The sequence below is a fragment of the Saccostrea cucullata genome, unplaced genomic scaffold (assembly GCF_032062105.1).
Source record: "Saccostrea cucullata isolate Sc308-1 unplaced genomic scaffold, CSIRO_AGI_Scuc_v1 ctg45, whole genome shotgun sequence".
Lineage (NCBI taxonomy): Eukaryota > Metazoa > Mollusca > Bivalvia > Ostreida > Ostreidae > Saccostrea > Saccostrea cuccullata.
The window spans coordinates 265,673-285,849 of NW_026939164.1; the positions used below are offsets into that span (position 1 = coordinate 265,673).

Consider the following 20,177-nt stretch of genomic DNA (forward strand, 5'->3'; position numbering starts at 1 on the left):
CCTTGAAATATGTGTTCCTCCTGTAGTAACTGATGTTTCAACGTTATAAGACTCAAATTGATTTGAAATAGGTTATAGAATTTTTTCTTCATGAAATAAGGTGTGTTGCATCGTGTGAGGTAATTTCTATTTGAGAATGTCTTTACTTGCAAAATATCTTAGTTAATTATTGATCAAAGTTCTGTATGGTAAACATTGTTACCTGTTTTGTCAGCAGCAGTATAAAACCATTAATCTTTTTTTCTCTCTCTCTATCCTTTGTAAGGACCTAAAAATTAAAGAATGCAACATGACTTATAATTTGTAATTTGATTTCAAGACTTTCAATCATCAACGTTTTAATAAATAAAACCTATTGTACTGAGTATGCTCCATACTATTTGTTATGTCGTTTGCGTTATACTAAATTAGACTACGGAATATTCCATCTAGCTGAACAATATAGGACTCGTGGTGAATGTCACTGGTCAACAGGGGATGCTTACTCTTCCTATAAACCTCTATTGTTTCGAAGGGTCCGTGTTTTTGTCCTTTTCATGATTCTTTGTGATTACTGGATTTGTGAGACTAATCATTGTCTTTATCTTCACTTTTTTCGTTTTCAAATTGTACCATAAATGCATGCCTAAAAGGTAATAAGTATAATAAAAATTAAAGGTACATTCAGGCGTCATTTGGATATTCTATGTAATGCTAAAATGATGAAGAAAACTAACATTTCAACTTGTAATATTACTTTTCAGTTAAATGTTATAGAGGTTTAAAAACTAATTGTTTGTGTGTGGCTCAGTAGTAGCACGTCTGCTGTAGAGTAGCGGAATAAGGAGTTAATTCTCACGTTTCGGCTTCGAATCCCTCTGTTGGACGTGGAGACCTGTCCTTCGGATGAGACCGTATAAACCGAGGTCGCGTGACTCAGTAGATGCTGGCACTGCTCAATGACCGTGAATGCCCAGTATAGGTAAAAATTTGTAGCTCTCCACTGCAAAGTGTTGGAGTCTCCATCTAGAAAAATTCTCAAGAGAGAAATTTAACAATTTAACAATATCAAAAAAAAAAAAAACATACGTGTACTTGTAAATTTATTAGATGTAAAAGTTTAATCTGCTTGTGTTCCTCCGTGACAACATTTATGTATTCCTCGGAAACCAAATATTTTCTAACAAAAATTGCTTAATTTCCAATTAACACCAATTGAGCCCCTTGATTAAGTCTCTTTTTGTGGCAAGATTGCAATAAGACTACAACTGCAGGAGTACCTTTAAATAAAATTTTACAGCATTTTTAATTTTAGTTATCATGGCAGTATCGTTCATTAAAATCAAAAACACAAAACTGATAATAATGTATCTCAGTGTAGTCTACTTGCATGCCAAATTATATTATAATCAGACTAAAATTTCATTTGAAACATTTTGAAAGTACATGTATTTCACAGATATTTTTATTTTTATAACCAAGACAACGTCGTTCATCGAAATCAAAAACCGATTTATAGAATTATGTATTTTAGTGTATTCTACTTGTGTGTCAAGTTACTAGTTTATTGAAATCAGACCAAAATTCTAGGAGGAGTAGCATTTTAAAAGTATTTTACAGAAATTTATAATTTTAGTAACCACGGCAACACCGTTCATTGAAATCAAAAACCGATATATATGGAATTATATTTTAGTGTAGTATACTTGTGTGTCAAGTTATATTGCAATCAGACCAAAACTGTAGGAGGAATAGCATTTTGAAAAAAAAAATTACAGAAAGACGGATGGATGGACGATGGACGCATTACTATCGCATATAAGCTCTTCTGATCTCTGACCAGTAGAGCTAAAAGCATACATTTGTACATACGTTTCCTTGTAAGTTTATTAGATTTAAAAGTTTTATCTGCTGGTATTCCCAATTGATAACATTAAGTATTCTTCGGAAACCAAATATTTTCTCACAAAAATTACTGAATTTCCAATTAACACCAAATGAACTCTCTATCTGACCTGTTTTATACTCCTATGAAGCAGAATTTATTAAAAAAAATTCACGAGAAGGAAAGACTTGGTGTGGCCGTTATTCGACATTAAGATATATCAATATTGATTTAAATAACAAAGATTTTTTTCATTCATATGCTGACTGGTTATATCCCAGTGTACACTACAGAGTCTGACACATCTGTTTCATATTTGGATGTTTGACAAAAACACAATAAGCAGATGGTAGTTGGATATGTGTACAAAAATAAGGAAGTGGCGATGAAAAAAGCTTAAATCATCTTGATTGTCATTCAGTTTAGTGTTAAGTTGACGAAAACGGCCAACTAACCACTAAACTGTTTGACAATCAAGATGACTTATTTAAGCTTTTTCATCGTCAACTTTCCTTTATTTATGTACTCTAATATCCAATCACTTTCTGCTTATTGTGTTGTTGTCTTCAAACCTATTTGTTTTTAGAGCTTACTCTAACTGGCAACAGGGGATGGTTACTCCTCGTGGGGAAGAACTAGAAAGCAGATGAAATTTATTATCTATATAACTTAAATAGATGTATATTGATATTTTTACATTTCTTTACTTTCAATATTTTTTAATACGTTCAATACTTTCAACAGTTTTTTTTTTTATTTTGTTTTTATTTTTAATTCAAATCAGGGACGAAAGTCGGTCGGAACCATATGTATATTTTGTCTTTTGATAGATGCATGAAAAATTGCAGTTTTTGACAAAATCAGACTTAACTTTTTTCAGTATCAACAAAACTACCATTCATTATTAAAAATAAAAACGACTTGACAGTTTTTTTTAAATCAATCTTAATACATTGTTCGTACAGTCTGTTTAAGATTTGAAGATTTGCTGTATACATGTAATATACTTTATAAGCAATGTAACTTTATTTCATAATTATCATCAGTCGCCGTAAGAACATTCTAATCACTGAAAAAAAAAGATTTTAGTAGGGAGAGCAATATCGTCTATTACAATCATACACCAGTAACAAGAATTATATATTTTTTTATGTTCGACTGGTGTAAGGACGTAAAATAATGCATTGTCTTAAGCCGAATGATCATCAGATCGCACAGAATTCTTCAGGGAAAGGGGGGGGGGGTCATAATTATTTGTGTGAAACTCAATTTTAAGATTAAACTTCGGTCTCTTTATCAGAAATTTGAAAACTGAATTTAAACTTTACTATGCCTAATCACGTTTGACAGGTATTTTCTTTTAGAGTATCGATTTTAGACAATTCATACCCATCGATCCCCATAGAAATTTTGTTATCAGTTCGGCATTGACATAACTGATAAGTCCGCTTACCTGATAAAGTAGAAAAAAAAGCTTGAAATTCACGCTGGGACTTAAGTTCTGTAACAGAAGGAAATGATCGCAAAATCGTTACAAATGATCAAACTTCGCCATAGTTCCTCAAAATGATCTTGTGTCCATATAAACCGCCTAGGATGAGTTATTTTTAAAGGAAAAAAGACAGACCCGAATATTTTTATTTTGATTTTATTTATGACTGGAACCAGGAAGTTAACAAAGAATCAAATAACATAATGGCCATAACCCAGTTGATGCCTTAAACATGTGATACTAGGTAGAGGTAAGTGATCTTAAACATCATTACATTAATTTTATCTTTTAATGTTAATCTTATGTTCTGTTTTCAACGTCTGTTAAGAGGTTTTGTAACCTAGAAATTGTTTACTTTGCATTTGCTTTTACGACATCTTGGCAGTTATGATATTTCTATTTAAGGTATTCACAAATTTACAACGTTGAACATGCCATAGAATGAGTCCGACTTTATCAAGACCACATATTAACAAATTATTTCTTCATCTCTGAAAATGGTTGCATTTGATTTGAACGTGAAGGGGAAACATTTGGCCCGCATATTTCTTATCATTGTACTACTTCCTGCAAAAGGTTTGTTCACCAATACTATATTTCAAAACTTTATTTCAGGATGCTAATCAAAAAAAAATGTCAACATTATCCCATTATAAAGAGTGACAAATATTTCATTTCAATTTATGCTACGGGTGTAAGTTTTTACTAAAATCAATGCAATAAGTTTAAGTTTCAAAAACGAACGTATATCAAAATTATTTTTTCTTTTTACTTTTTTTAGTGTTTTGCAGTTGCGATTTGTCTACCAACCTTATGCATATCAACGAAACAGCCGAAAGTAAATGATTTATTGATGTTTGCTCTTACAGGAAGTTTGTTATAGTATGACTATAAGTAAAATTCGTTAAACGCAGGTATCATTGCAATAAATCAGGTGTGGACTTGAAATAAAAAAATTTTTTTTTATTCAAAATAATATTGCCAAAAAAAAAAGTAAAATCATAAAGCTTTTATATTCATGTACCAAAAGAAAAAAATAAAAGTTCTTGTATACATGAAATGTTGTTAAGTTGTTCGTTCAAAATTCCAGATGTTTATTTTAAAACTTTATTAATTAACATAAAAAAGTAATAAATGACAATGATTGCAAAACAGTCAAACAAACACAGCATTAAAATTTAGGAATCTTAAAAATTATCAAAAATTAATTACAAGTAATTTGATTCGAAGTATTTATTGCACAAAATTACAATGGCAATCCTTGCTTTGATCTTCTAATACCGGAGTATAACATTTGCAATGCATTAGGGTGCTGATCTGTTCATTGGTGATTCTGACATGGGCAATCTATTTGTTAAACTCTCGATATATAAAACAATGAATTTGTTTAATATGGCTTATGATAAACAATGAATTTGTTTGTTAAAAATGGCTTAATCTCCTATGCCATTATCTGTTTTATATCTATTATTCATTGTTCTATTACTGAGATGTGGACTACAATGGGTGTTATCTTTACACCTGTATTGACATAACGGTCTGTCGTGCAAGTTTGTAGGACACCCAGTGCTTACACCGTTGCTAGGGATTATGCCTAACGCACCATTTTACCTTATTTTATAAATTTTAATTTCAATTGCAAATTAAAACTGGCACAGTTCTCTGTACTTCTCTATCTTAATTATTTTAAGGATATGTATGAAATACACTAGGAAATTTAAAAAAAAATCATAAATTAATAGAATTTAATTGACATTAAATTATACGAAATATCCTTTTTATTTATTATAGGTGTAGTAATTAAGTATGCGAACTATTCACTTACCAACATCACATGGAGTATGAAGTTGTCCGCTGCTGGTGTCAATCAAGTGGATGCTACTCAGTTGAATGACTATATTACGCTGAATTACACCAACACTGACTTGGAGCTCACGGTCGTCAAAGCACTGGACAAGGAGGACCTCTTCGAAAAATTTAAAGTAACAGGAAGGCATTTGAAGTCATTTATATTCGTTAACTGTATATTAAAAAAAAAAATAACTATAATAGAAATGATTCCTTGAAGTTAGCAAATGACTCGTATAAATTATTATAAAGATCCTTAAACAATTTCTAATTAATAATAGATATGGATATACATATGTATCTTGCAAATCATTTTTAGAAATCAGTCTTCCTTTTTTTCTTTTTAAGCAATATACCGCTTCTTTAATGCTGGCTATTTTAATTTAAACAAGAGGCCCATGGGCCACATCGCTCACCTGAGCACTGTGGCTAAGAAAAAGTAGAAATTGGTTTATTATTGAAAAGTTTAAATCCAAAAGTAGTCCCATGACCAATCATGGCTTTGGTATTCTTGAGAAGATGATTTTTAAAGAATTTCCTATATATTTCTATGTAAAGGATGCCATTGTGGTACCGCCCTACCCCCGGGGGTCATGATATGAACAAATTTAAATCTACACTACCTGAGGATGCTTCCATATAAATATGAACAATTATGGCTATGTTATTCTTGAGAAGAAGATTTTTAAAGAATTTTCCTGTATGTTTCAATGTAAAACCCTGGTCGGCTATTTTGACCCCACCCTACCCCCGTGGGTCATGATTTGAAGAAACTTGAATCTACAATGCTTGAAGATGCTTCCATATAGATATGAATTATGGCTTTGCTATTCTTGAAAAGAAGATTTTTAAAGAATTTTCCTATATATTTCTATGTAAAACTTTGGTCGGCCATCGTGGCCCTGCTCTACCTCAGGGGGTCATGATTTGAACAAACTTGAATCTACACTTCAAGAGGATGCTTCCATATAAATATGATTTGAACAATCTTGATCTACAGTACCTGAGGATGTTTCCCATTAAGTTTCATTTTTCCTGGCACAGTGGTTCTTGAGAAGAAGATTTTTAAAACATGCCACCAAATTTTTATTGATTCCCAATTATCTCCCCTTGAATGAGGGCGTGGCCCTTCATTTGAACAAACGTGAATCCCCTTTACCCAAGGATGCTTTGTAATAAGTTTGGTTGAAATTGGCCCAGTGGTTCTTAAGAAGAAGTCGAAAATGTGAAAAGTTTACAGACATTTACATACGGACGCCGGACAAAATGTGATCAGAAAAGCTCACTTGAGCCTTCGGCTCAGGTGAGCTAAAATCAAATTGATGAATGTATCAACATGTGTGTTTTTTTTTTCTGTTGATAAAACAATCAAAATTCTTTAGTTTAAACTTATGATGTATCTTTGTTTTCTCTTTCTTCTTTAGGTTGATATAAAAATTATCATTCTTCAAATGTCTTGTTCAACACCAGGGAATCAAGAAATACGAACAGTAAAAAAAACGTTGACTTGTTACAAAATATGATCTTTTGATTACTTTTTTGATAATTTGCGTCTTGAAGACAAGTCTGTGTTTTTATTTTAGAATTTGACCTTGGTTATCGAGGAGATTAATGAATTTCCTCCAGAGATTTACGGGGGTCCATACAACGTTACTGTGAAAGAGGTGAGTACTACAGGATCCATATGTACTAGGTGTGACAAATTTGCATACATCAACCATAGGTTTAGATACTAGTAAGCTTCATGAATTGTTGCAACTTGTTCTTCTTCAAAACGGTACGGGTAGCTGAGAATGTATTTTTTGTATACATGTACAATGAACAATATTTCGAGAAGAAAGAAACTCTTAATTAATCATAATGATAAAACAAGAGGCCCATGGGCCACATCGCTCACCTGAGCACTAAGGGTAGGAAAAAGTAGAAAATGGCTTTCTATTGTAAAGTTTAAATCCAAAAGTAGTCCCATGACAAATCATGGATTTGCTATTTTTATGATTTTTAAAGAATTTTCCTATATATATCTTTAAAAACTTTGGCCAGCCATTTTGACCCCGCCCTACCCCATGGGGTCATGATTTGAACAAATTTGAATCTACACTACTTGAGCATGCTTTCATAAAAATATGATGAATTATGGCTTTGTCATTCTTGAGAAGAAGATGTTTAAAGATATTTTCTCTTTCTATGTTAAACTTTGGTCAGCCATTTTGGCCCCGCCCTACCCCCGTGGGACATGATTTTAACAAACTTGAATCTACACTACCTGAGCATGCTCCCATATAAATATGATGAATTATGGCTTTGTCATTCTTGAGAAGAAGATTTTTAAAGAATTTTCTATATATTTCTATGTAAAACTTTGTGCCATTTTGGCCCTAGCTCCCTACATATATTTGAACAAACTTGAATCTACACTACCTGAACATGCTTCCATGTAAATATGATGAATTATGACTTTGTCATTCTTGAGAAGAAGATTTTTAAAGAATTTTCCTATATATTTCTATGTAAAACTTTGGTACGGCCATTTTGGCCCCGCCCTACCCCCGGGGGACATGATTTTAACAAACTTGAATTACACTACCTGAGCATGCTCCCATATAAATATGATGAATTATGGCTTTGTCATTCTTGAGAAGAAGATTTTTAAAGAATTTTCCTATATATTTAATGTAAAACTTTGGTCGGCCATTTTGGCCCCGCCCTACCCCTGGGGGTGATTTGAACAAATTTGAATCTACACTACTTGAGGATGTTTCCCCATAAGTTTCATCTTTCCTGGCACAGTGGTTCTTGAGAAGAAGATTTTTAAAATATGCCACCAAATTTTCATTAATTCCCAATTATCTCCCCTTGATTGAGAGCGTGGCCCTTCATTTGAACAAACTTGAATCCCCTTCACCCAAGGATACTTTGTACTAAGTTTGGTTAAAATTGCCCAAGAGGTTCTTGAGAAGAAGTCAAAAATGTGAAAAGCTTACAGACGGTCAGGTAGATGGACAAACGGCGGACAAAATGTGATCAGAAAAGCTCACTTTAGCCTTCGGCTCAGGTAAGCTAAAAATCTAAATTAACCATAAGCAGTTTCAACAATACGGAGTGAAAAATAAATACATGAAATATATAAACTAAATTTTATTTTTATGCCAGGATACACTCAGTGGAACAACAATTTTGAAGGTCAACACCACTGACCCGGATGTTCCTAAAACTTCTTTAATCTACCTTTTAAAAAGCACTGATAATTCTGTGAGTAACGATCTCCTTGTTATTGATAAAAAAAGAATAAGTTTTTTAGCTCACCTGAGCCGAAGGCTCAAGTGAGCTTTTCTGATCAAAATTTGTCCGTTGTCTGTCGTCGTTGTCGTTGTCGTTGTTGTTGTCGTTGTCGTTGTCGTCGTAAACTTTTCACATTTTCATCTTCTTTTAAAAATGGGCCAAAATAACCAAACTTGTATGTGTGGTAAAGGGGATTCAAGTTTTTCAAATGAAGGGCCATGGTCTTTTAAGGGGAGATAATCATGAATTTGTTAAAAATTAATGGCATTTTTTAAAAATCTTCTTCTCCAGAACCGCTGGGCCAGGAAAGATGAAACTCATGTGGAATCATCCTCAGGTAGTGTGGATTCAAGTTTGTTCAAATCATGACCCCCAGGCAAGGGTGGGGCCAAAAGACCCAAGTTTTACATAGGAATATATAGGAAAAATCTTTAAAAATCTTCTTTTATAACCACTGGGCCAAAAAATGAAACTCATGTGGAATCATCCTCAGGTAGTGTAGATTCAAGTTTGTTTAAATCATGACCCCCGGGGCAAGGGTGGGGCCAAAATGGCAGACCCAAGTTTTACATAGGAATATATAGGAAAAATATTTAAAAATCTTCATCACAAGAACCACTGGGCCCGGAAAGATGAAACTCATGTGGAATCAAGAGGTAGTGTAAATTCTAGTTTGTCAAATCATGACCCCCGGGGCAAGGGTGGGACAAATTTGCCAATTTTTACATAGGAATATATAGGGAAAATTTTTAAAAATCTTCTTCCAGAACCATGAAAGAAAAAAATCATGTGGAATCATCCTCACGTAGTGCAAATTCAAGTTTGTTCAAATCATGACCCCCGGGGCAAGGGTGGGGCCAAAATGGCCGACCCAAGTTTAACATAGCAATATATAGGAAAAATCTTTAAAAATCTTCTTCTCCAGAACCACTGGGCCAGGAAAGATGAAACTCATGAGGAATCATCCTCAGGTAGTGTAGATTCAAGTTTGTTCAAATCATGACCCCTGGGGCAAGGGTGGGGCCAAAAACCCAAGTTTTACATGGGAATATATAGGAAAAATCCTTAAAAATCTTCTTCTCCAGAACCACTGGGCCATGAATGATGATACTCTTGTGGATTCATCCTCAGGTATTGTAGATTCAAGTTTGTTCAAATCATGACCCCTGGGGCTAGGGTGGGGCCAAAAACAAGTTTTTCTTAGGGATATATAGGGAAACCTTTTCAAATCTTCTTTACAAGTAATTTAAAGCTATGATTAGTGATATTTATATGGAATCATTCTCAGGTAGTGTAGATTCTAGTTTGTTAAAATGATGAACACCTGGAGGGGGGTGGGAGTAAATTTAAGTCTGATGTGCTCAGGTGAGCGCTGTGGCCCCTGGGCCTCTTGTAAAAATTTTTATTATTAACTTAACACATGTTGTACAGACTTTAGGTTCTAAATACCTTGGATTTCCTCAACCTAGTTTACCAGACTTGAAGCTTCTAGAAATGGTCGACTATGACAAACTTGTGGCTGATGGCATAATGCCCAAATTTCAGTTTCTTTTAAATGTCACGGTAAGAAACGGAAACATTTTGTATCGAATGAAATTTTTAAGAAACTTACCGTTTTTCCTTCTTTGCATATTACAACAGCTTATTTGAAAAGCAATTAATGATTCAAGAGTTGTCAATTTCTCATTATATATTTTAATCCTTGATATTTACACTAAATTAATTTTATTTATTCTTTTTGACAAGGTCTTTATGCGTCGTTTTGACGTACATATTGAAAAAAAAGTTAATTAATAAAATTCATTTTCTTTCTTATCTATTTAGGACAACAATGGTTATGGTCTAAGCAACCAGACAGACATTACCGTTATCATTGAGGATGTAGACGATCTACCACCCGTATTTCTGTATCCTACCTGTGGAAAGCAATGTGCTACGACTCAGTTCCGAATAAACATAACGGACAAAACCTATAGAGTATGTTATTCTACAATCAAATGAAAGAGAGATATGAAATGTAAAATGTGAAGAAAACGAACAGTGATCGAAAAAAAAAATAATTTAAAAGATCTATCACGGACCTCCGCAAATTCTAGAGATGGGAACAGGTGACTAAGGAGAAGGAAGCATCCCCTGTTGACCGGTCATATCCTATGTATTGATCAAGAAGACGGTATATTCTGTTGTCAAATTCAGTAAAGAAACAAGGGCCTAACAATTCGTATGAAATAAGTCAGCAGAAAACGTATCCATGAAAGGTATATTTGCTAACAAGGTCATTATTACGACAATAGAATTTATGAAATCCGACTTTAAACGAGTTGCTGAAATCCCTGTAACATCCACTAATCGGTGAGTAGTATGCCTCGCTAAACAAAATCAATTTCTAGAACGAGGTAGGCTACTGACAAATAAGTTGTTGATACAAGGATATCAAATATCTTGTTCAAAATCAAAATGTGGCAAATTCTATGGTCGATTAAATGGCCTTGTTATCATAAAGAAAATTGTTGACATGACTTTCATACAAATTGTCAGACTATTATTTTTACAATGGAATGTGCAAGAAATTTGTACTGATTATTTGGATTTTTGAGCATCTGTACATTTCATTATTTTTTAATTGATATGATGTACTAACATGAACAATACACTTCTGAGTTTATAAAAACACATGTATTTTGTAAAAATAAAATATACTCTGCATCGAATTGTTAATTATTTTCATATATATTTTATACTGAAGGTCTACATGTATTTTAATTCTGAAGGTCTACATGTATTTTAAATCTTTTGAATTTAACTTTTCATAACCTTACTATGTTTTTGCCCTTTACCAGGGACCATTGACAGTTCTACCTATTGCCTTAAAAGCAGTTGACCAGGATACGTTGAATTACAGCATCACTTATTCTATACTGGAAGGTACAAAAGTTTAGATATTAAATCCTTTTTTATTTTCTTTCTAAGAGTCTTTCGATAATACAAATACAGTTTTATATATTTTTTAAATTGATATTTTAAAATTGTGCGCTTTAAAAAAAACAGACCAGGAGAACTTCCACGCATCGTTTGAAATAGATAATGCAACTGGTTTAATTTCACAAGTAGGAGATGTTAGTCACTCTGGAATCATTTCAGTGAAGGTAAAACACACACATGAAGTTTAAGTTATACCATATGCGTATAAAATGACTTTTTTCATGTTGTTTTAAAACAGGGCAAGTTTTGGAAAATGTTTATTGATTTGATTTTTTTTTTCATAATAAATATACTTTTAGATCTTTCAATCCATGTCATACATTTGCTACATTTAATTTATTGACTTTTCATTTCTGAACTAAAATCCTCTTATTATTAAAATATATGAAGTTTTGTTTCAAAAACTGTTGTTATGTCACGTACTTGTGTTATTAGGCAGAGGAAATTTCCATCAATAAACACTCAGCAACAGCAGTAGTATTGGTAGAGGTTCCAAACACTTTTGTTAACTCACCAGAACAGAGCACAGCCCAAGATAATAGTGGCGGGCTCCTGATTGGTATTATAGTTTTGGCCATTGCAGCGTCCGCATTGATATCTGTAGTGGCAGTCCTGATAATTCTACACCGAAAGTTAAAGAAACAAGTGGTGCCTTTTGATGGTAATGACATGGTAGCAAAACCCTTGGAACAGACTGTTTCGAAAACAACAGAAGTAAACGAAGTGAAACCAATTCCAAGGAATAATGATATTCAGGAGGATATTGACATCGAGAAGAAAGAAAAGGATACCGAAGAGGACACAAATGTTACAGACCATATATCGAATAGTGATGCTATAAACAATATACCTACACCATCTCAAAGAAACAATTTACTTGATCCTATAGACCCAAGAGAATCTCAAAAGAAAAGGAAGAAGAAAAAGAAAAAGAAAGATTATCTGAAAAAGATGGGAGAAGAAAGACAACAAAATCAGTTAGAAAATACCGAGGATCAGATGGAGGGAGAAGAAGAAACCACACAACTAAGTGTCACAGGAGAAAACCGTCATCAAATAGAAGCTTTAGATGGGCATTTTGTTCAGGAAACTGATGAAATTATGGTTTGAATAACTTGAAGGTCCCCCATTTGTATTGCCTGTGATATTTTGTAATACTCGCCAAAGCGGGAAAAGGTATAGAATTTTGGTGCCATTGTAAAAAGAGAACTAAAGCTCTTGACATTAAACTGATCAGATATATAGCAATTGTTGCAATACTGTAGGATACAAAGTATCTTCTTACATAAATGGAACAGTGTACTGAGTATAAGGGAAAAACATAATTTTGGTAGATCTTGTTTTAGTAATGAAATGTAGTGTACATTTTTTATAAAGTACTGTGTATAAGGGTAAAAAACAAATCTCTTCCTCCAAGGCTGTATTGGGAGAAGAGGCATTTCACTTACATGTATTTATTTGTGTGTTATTAAATGACATGAATAGGGAAAAAAATCATTATTTTGGTAGATCTTGTTTTAGTAACGAAATACTGAATCATGAGTAAAAAGTCTGTAAAACAGTTTGTCATGTGTTTCCACCTTTATGACATTTAATAATTTGATTAAAATTCTCAAAAGTATTATTAACAATGACATATAATTTAAAGCAGGCACAAAATATAAAGATGAGAAATAATCAAACTTTGTTAATGGAGATAAACCAAATTTTTAGTAATTACAACTTACATTAGGTAGGTATATACACTTTTCCATTAATGTTCTAAATTAAAAAGAAAACAACAAAAAACAAAGAAATGCTTTAAATTTTCAGGTGTAAAGGATTGTTTTTAAGTACTGTCTTGTCTGTATGTCAAATTAACATGCATATCCTTGTAAATTATTTAAAATCATATTAATATATAAAAAACATCAAACAATAGATTTTTTCTTTAAAGTACCAATGGATAAATAACATTTCATTCTCTAATTTTCTTATTACAGGTATTCTCAAAGTTAAAAATTGTCCATTTTTCAAGGAAAAAATTACAAATTCATACTTTTTAAAATACGTCTTTCATCTGAAAATGATTGTAATAAAATACGTGTTGCAGCCATGAACAGTAATTGCAGTGAAGTGTAATCAAGAATCTTTAATCTCTAGAAACATTTTATCATTGTTATGGCTACATGTATATTGCAAAAACATTGATGAAAGATGGTAATCAAACTTTAATATTGTACTTTGATGTCTCTTTATTTGTTTAAAAAGAAAATTTAGAAATAAAAATAAGTAAATAAAACTAAAGATAAGATACCTCCGAAAGTTATTGCTCGATTAAATCTAACGACGGAAAACATCATTTGGCAATGTGTAAATAAATTAATCAAAGTCGTCATGCATTAACCTTCTCTAGGCGTTCTCGACGATCTGTCGAAATGTAAATCAATCGTAAAAGCTTTAATAGATTGATTAAATCAATTACATAAATGACGTCGTTACGTATTGTACTTGAAACTCTGCAGACTTTTATGATCAAAACAGAGGTGAGAAAATGATCAGCTTAGTGAAGTTTCTCGTTATAATATTGTCATGTATAGGATTTGTGCAAGCAGTTGTATTCAAATTGGAGGCTGAAAGGTACGCAGCACACAGATTCCATAATCATCGAGAAAAGGCCAGTGGCGCAAAAGCAGTAAATTTTAATAAAGGTCAAAGTTTGAATTTCTATTTCTGCCTAAGAGACGCTGCAGAAGTTTCCTTAAGCCAAGTAGTGTATTCAAACGATGGAGGGAGTGATACATTTGAAATACGACTTGATGGAAAGATTGTTCTGGGAAACCTAAAAACACCTGAGCAGTCAAACGAAGGTGAATATTGGAACGAATTCCTATTCAGTGGACAAGTTGGTCCGAATATGACGCTCGAGTCAGGGAGACATACAATTACCCTCGACTTCAAAGAAACTGACAGGTTTGGGGTAGATATTGATTTTATTGAAATCAGAGTTGACGATAATAAACTTCGCAAAGACCTTTTTGAATGTTTAATTTACTGTATTCCTGAAATTGGATATAAAAATGGCCCTGCGCGTGACGACATGCCCTCAGCTGTCGCACGGCGAATAACAGTGCCTAAAACTTGTCCAGCAGATGATAATTTAGTCCTAATACCCGTTTTCCACGAAGAAATCAAACATTTCTTAATTACTGCAACACTTCCAAAATACAGATCTTTTGAAAATCATTACGATAGGAAAGACGTTGTCTGCGATGACGATAAGGCTGGTATTTTATGGAACTTTCCAAACCTGAAAATTCCAATGGAGACATTTACAGACGGCTTATCCGGATTTACAACGGTTAAGTATCGTGCTTCAAACATGAGCAAAAACTCTATTATTTCTGTAACTTTTCAACCATTTGCAAAGGATGACTTTGAAAAGGGTAGCAATTTGAAAATAACATTCCACGAACCTAAAGCGAACATCTACGTGGAAATGAAGTATAAAACACTTGATGGATCTTGGTCAGATCCCGAGGGACAATATATAACTCCACAAAACATGGATTTCTTGGTGACCATTCCTAGACAGACATGGTCAGATAAAACACAGAATGAGGTCGAGATTACACTTCTAGCAGATCCAGAAACTCTGACAGGTCTGAATCTCGATCTGAAGTTGACAAAGCTAAGGGAGGAACGACGAAGGGAGTACGTGCTTTACAACAACCTGGATGTCCGTGTAGTGGCTGTCGATGTTTATGTCGGGGACAAGACAGACCTCGAAAAGATGACCGTTAGAAGTAGTGACATGATGGCAAACATCTCTACCGTTTCCTTCATCAGCATCTACGCGAACACACAGTGGTCCAATTCTCAAAACGAGGTTCTACGCCTTCATCAAAACGGACAATTACAACTGCTTCCGATGCCACCCCATGGGTTCCAAGGGAAAATGCCATTTGGAACTTCCATTTTTATCGGTGCCCATGATACCACAATTATACCTCCCAATGTTCCAATAGAAGAAGTTACCGTTGTTCCAGAACCTCTCGAGATGTACGTATCATACAAAGACGGCTCAAAGGCCACTCTTCTGGTAAAACCAGACCTAGATCAAACAAATGTACTTGTAAAGGATTTCCAGATGACAAGAGACCCGTTCAAATACCCATTTGCTACCATCAGTTCTAATTGGCAGTATGATGGGAACTCGGACATTGACCATGTGAGTACCAATGGTAATGTGGAGCGCCATGTCATGAACGGATGGAAAGAGCTGTATGGAACTGATTTCGCTTTCTTTAGAAAATGTATTTCAAAACATAATACACTGAGTCCCGATATCAAGCTACAGTTGATTAATGATGAAGATCTATACCTGCACGTTTAAAAGAAAATCCAAGCTGCAAGTCAAATAGAAAAATGTTTATCACAATGCTATATATCACTTTTACTTTTTAGAGACACGATATGTAAAAAGATTTTATAGACATTCAGTGAACAAATTACACTTTCCTATTTACTACCATTTTGCCTGTTATATATATGACTTTTTTTTTAAAATAATAAACATTTTTTAAATATTCAAATATGGTGCATAGGGTTTTAGCCCAGTAAAATTTCCTGATGCAGATGCATCTTTATTTGAGTTTCTTCAAAATTTGAAGCCCTTCAAGAGTATATGGTGACGTCTCTACATAAGTGAAAAGTTCTTGAATGGGACGTAAAACAACAAAGAATCAATCAATCAATCAATCAATCAATATACATTGTCATCAAACTTTAAGACTCAATCTATAAGTTAGTGTGTAAAAATGTTTCAAACTCGAAGACAATTTTGAGTATTTAGAATCCCATCTTTCCTCAAACTTTACAAACACCGAATGCTGGAAAATGTTTGATCAGAAAAGCTGATTTGCACTAAAAATATACAAACATAAATTGACCTGCACTCATTTTATTGTTTGATCTTTTATCACATAGTAATAATTGACTGATACTTAAAACTTTTGAAAGCATCAGACCTGATGTACAAAAATATACAGCTGCTGCTTAACACACAGTCACTCAACAAGACATAGAACATGTAACAATGCTATCAAAACTATCATGCTGACACATAAAATGTATTAAAAAACGGCATTTTTATTGAAAAAAGAAGTCATCCATTATTTATTCATAACCTACGTTTCACAATCTGCAATCTTAAAATGTTCATTTTAAGGGCAGATGATACAAACAATTTTTTTGTTTGGAGGAGACTAAGTATCATGTAACAAGTTAAGAAAAGTGGATAAGTCTTGGAATTTTTTCTCCTAAGAACTGGAAAATGAAATAGACTTGTAAAATATTACTAATATTTCAATTAAAAAAAACACTTGTATCAATGTATATTTTCTAAATATGTAATATTTAAAAAAATATACCAAGCCAGGTATTTTATGAGGAAAAACAAAATGGTATAAATCACCCTATATCATATGCAAATAATGTATATTTTTCTACAGTTTATATTACACTTTTACATCTGAAATTTATTTTCATGTAAACCTTATTTACTGAGTGTGTTTTATTCATTTTTATAATTTCATTGAAATATTACTGATATTTTCCAAGTCTATTTCATTTTCCAATTCTTAGGAGAAAAAATTCTAAGAATTATCCACTTTTCTAAACTTGTCACATGATATTAAGTCTCCTCCAAAGATAAAATTTGTTTGTATCATCTGTCCTTAATTTAAACTATATGTATATATTTTTTTAAATATTTCGATTGCAAATAATGTACATCAAATGAGACCCATTGTAAGGCTGTGCCGATATCATTTATCTTCAAAATATTTTTTTTTCAATCTAATAAAAATACTTACTTGTAAAATACACTTCACACTTAACATTTCAGTACTTAGTATTTCATTAACTATTTACATGGATGTTGACTGTAATTTTGTTCTTATTGCTAACGAGATCAAACTTCTGACATGCAAGCATTTTTAAATGCTTTTATCTTTGTTAAATCTCATACACTGACATATACTCTAATAGTCTATTTCAATAATTGTAAAATTCATTCAAGAAACATTAAGATATTATTAGAAAAAAACTATCCTTTGGAAATTACAGATATTATTTCTTGATTTTATTGGTAACTTACAGTATCTTCTCAAGTGTGTTCTGGTAGCGGTATTAAACAATTTGTGTGATTAGGTTTGAAGAATTGACAATTTAGAACTAAATATTATGTACATGTCCGTTATAAACAACAAATCACCTACAAGTACCCTGTAACATTGCTCATAATTAAAGGCATTTATGAACATTTGTAAATGTAAAAGAAAAGAATCAAGGTCTTTTCAAAAGGTGGGTGTCAGTGGCTTATTACCATTCAAAATTTTAGAAATGCTTTTTGCATGCAAGTTTAAATCTGAAAAACTCAAAATTTCTTAAGTTTAACCTATACTACAATTTCTACATTCGTTAGCATATAACACCAGTTTGAAAAATATCTTACCAAAAGTAGAAACTCAGCATATTTAATGGGGAAAAGATTTTTTTTCCATTCTGCTTCAAAAGATAAAATTTAAAAATTGTGTATATTAAACTTGATTTTTCTAGATATATTGAATTATATTAAAGTGGAATGTAACTTGTTAAGTACTTTTTTCGTCATTGTTACAATTTTTTACATTAGTACCGTGGATAGTTTTAGCACCATTTGATTTAATGAATGCTTGTAGAAAATAAGATAAGTGTTAAGAATTACTATTTCTGACACACTACAAAAATAACAGGACAAAGGGCATTAACACTGCATCAAGCACAACAGTCATTTCTTCCCTTTACAATCAATTTGGTATTCATTATAAAGAATTTGAACTTTCAACATACATGTCCTGAGGCATTTAATACTAAAATTAAAAAAAAAATTTAGTATCATAAAAGAAAAAAGTTTTTCCACTAAATTAGTGTTGTAATAAAACTTATCTTAAAGTTTTATGATCCCTCATTATAGTTTTCGAGAGTAAATATCATGTTTGAACCCCTAACCTTTCTAAACATTGGAAATGGTAGAAAAATGACAAAAATTCTAAAAAAGATAAATTGATATATAAATTTTCAAATCTGTAAATACTTAATAATGCATAAACTATAACATTTAACAAGAGTTTATAAAATCTAACAAATCAACAATGGTTGCCATTTATTTTTCCAATCATTCAAAAAAGAAAACAAAACAACATCGCCAAGAGAAAAAGAACCATTAATTTCTTAGCGTTAACTTTGATACTTAAACAAAAAAAAAGTCTGAGCCCATAATTAAAAAAAAAGAAAGAAATAAGACACAGTAAACAATATGAAACATGTTACCAGCGGAAATTAAATATTTCTGGACAATGTACATTAAAAGCTGATCAGCATATTGTCAATTGTAGAGTAATTTATACTTGAAACTGTGAATATTCTAGAATGTTTTATTTTCCAATGCTTTAGCATGTCCATGTCTTTGAAATAGAAATCAGATTACTAAGCTCACCTCAATGATGTTATCTTACAGTAAGGCTTTCCATGCTTAACGTATATCCCTAAATGTACCATACTTGCAAGTTTAGTCCAGGTAGGGCTTGAAATTACTTGGGAATGAACTTGCCAGAAAATACTATGGAAATGTTATCCATGTTATTCATCCACAAAATACAGGTCAGAATTAGTGTCCAAAAACAATTCTGTTTTTCTTCATGCTACATAGATCACATCTAACATTCAAAATTTCAAAGCATAGGGCTTTAGTTAGTTTTATAAGAACTTGCTTCAAAATTTTTACCTGAATAATCATATTCAAAATGCAAATCAGATTCAGAGTCTTAAGAAATTATGATAGAGTATCCTAATAGATAGTGAATATGATAGTGAATCCTAAGGTGCATCATCCCTGCAAGATGGGTGAATATAAGCCTTATACATATAGTTACTTGGAAATGAGCCCTGCTCCAAAATCTGAACCTGCTTCAAAAAAACATTAATCTTGTCATTCTTGTTGCTGAAAATGCAGCATTTGAAATCTTACTGGGACAATGTAACAATTTGAGCATAAGCATGAACTTCTGCTCAATATATGTCATAGAGGTACTTGGAGATATTTGCATAAATCCTTTAAACAGAGATTCTGATACCTGGGAGCTCCCAGCTTCACCGAGGTGAGCTAAAGAATGTTAATATCAATTGCTTTTCTTTTATCTTGTTTCAAAGAGATTTCAAGGAATTAATAGTTGGTCAAAGATAAGGTACTTAAAATTATTCTTTACTTGCCATACAATATTGGAAACATTTGCCAAAATAAAGTTTAATTTTCCTTATTGCTCATCATTTCTTTCTTAAGAGGACAGACTCAGTGATCAACTGATCATTTAAAATACAGTCTTTATAAAAACAAAACAGTGCTGAAGTCATTTACATAATTAAGTATAAAGTGATGCCCAAAACACAGAAAACACAAACACAAAAAATGTGATTATCTACACAAATGATAAATATGAGAGGAATGGTTACAATTCTCTTTTACTCTAGATTTAGAATATCTCATTTACACTCGGATTCATTATTCTTTTACCCATTTTGGCTTTTGGTACTGGCTTATTGTAAGTAATCAAAAACTTAAAATATTTGACATTGACGTTTTTAACTTGGGTCTTTAATTTCTTATCAATATTCATTTCAAAAGTTCTC

At 32.3% G+C, this 20,177-nt stretch overlaps 1 protein-coding gene across 1 annotated transcript; it reads left to right on the forward strand.

The window, feature by feature from the left end:
* The first annotated feature begins 3,282 nt into the window (after positions 1–3,282).
* Positions 3,283–12,603, forward strand: LOC134252416 (cadherin-8-like). The gene is made up of 12 exons (XM_062734891.1): positions 3,283–3,606; positions 3,762–3,932; positions 4,138–4,194; positions 5,148–5,338; positions 6,629–6,694; positions 6,788–6,868; positions 8,358–8,456; positions 9,918–10,049; positions 10,311–10,463; positions 11,327–11,411; positions 11,535–11,632; positions 11,904–12,603. The coding sequence occupies exons 2-12, from the start codon at positions 3,854–3,856 to the stop codon at positions 12,576–12,578; spliced, it is 1,716 nt and encodes a 571-aa protein (XP_062590875.1). The 5' UTR covers positions 3,283–3,606; positions 3,762–3,853; the 3' UTR covers positions 12,579–12,603.
* The last annotated feature ends 7,574 nt before the right edge of the window (positions 12,604–20,177 follow it).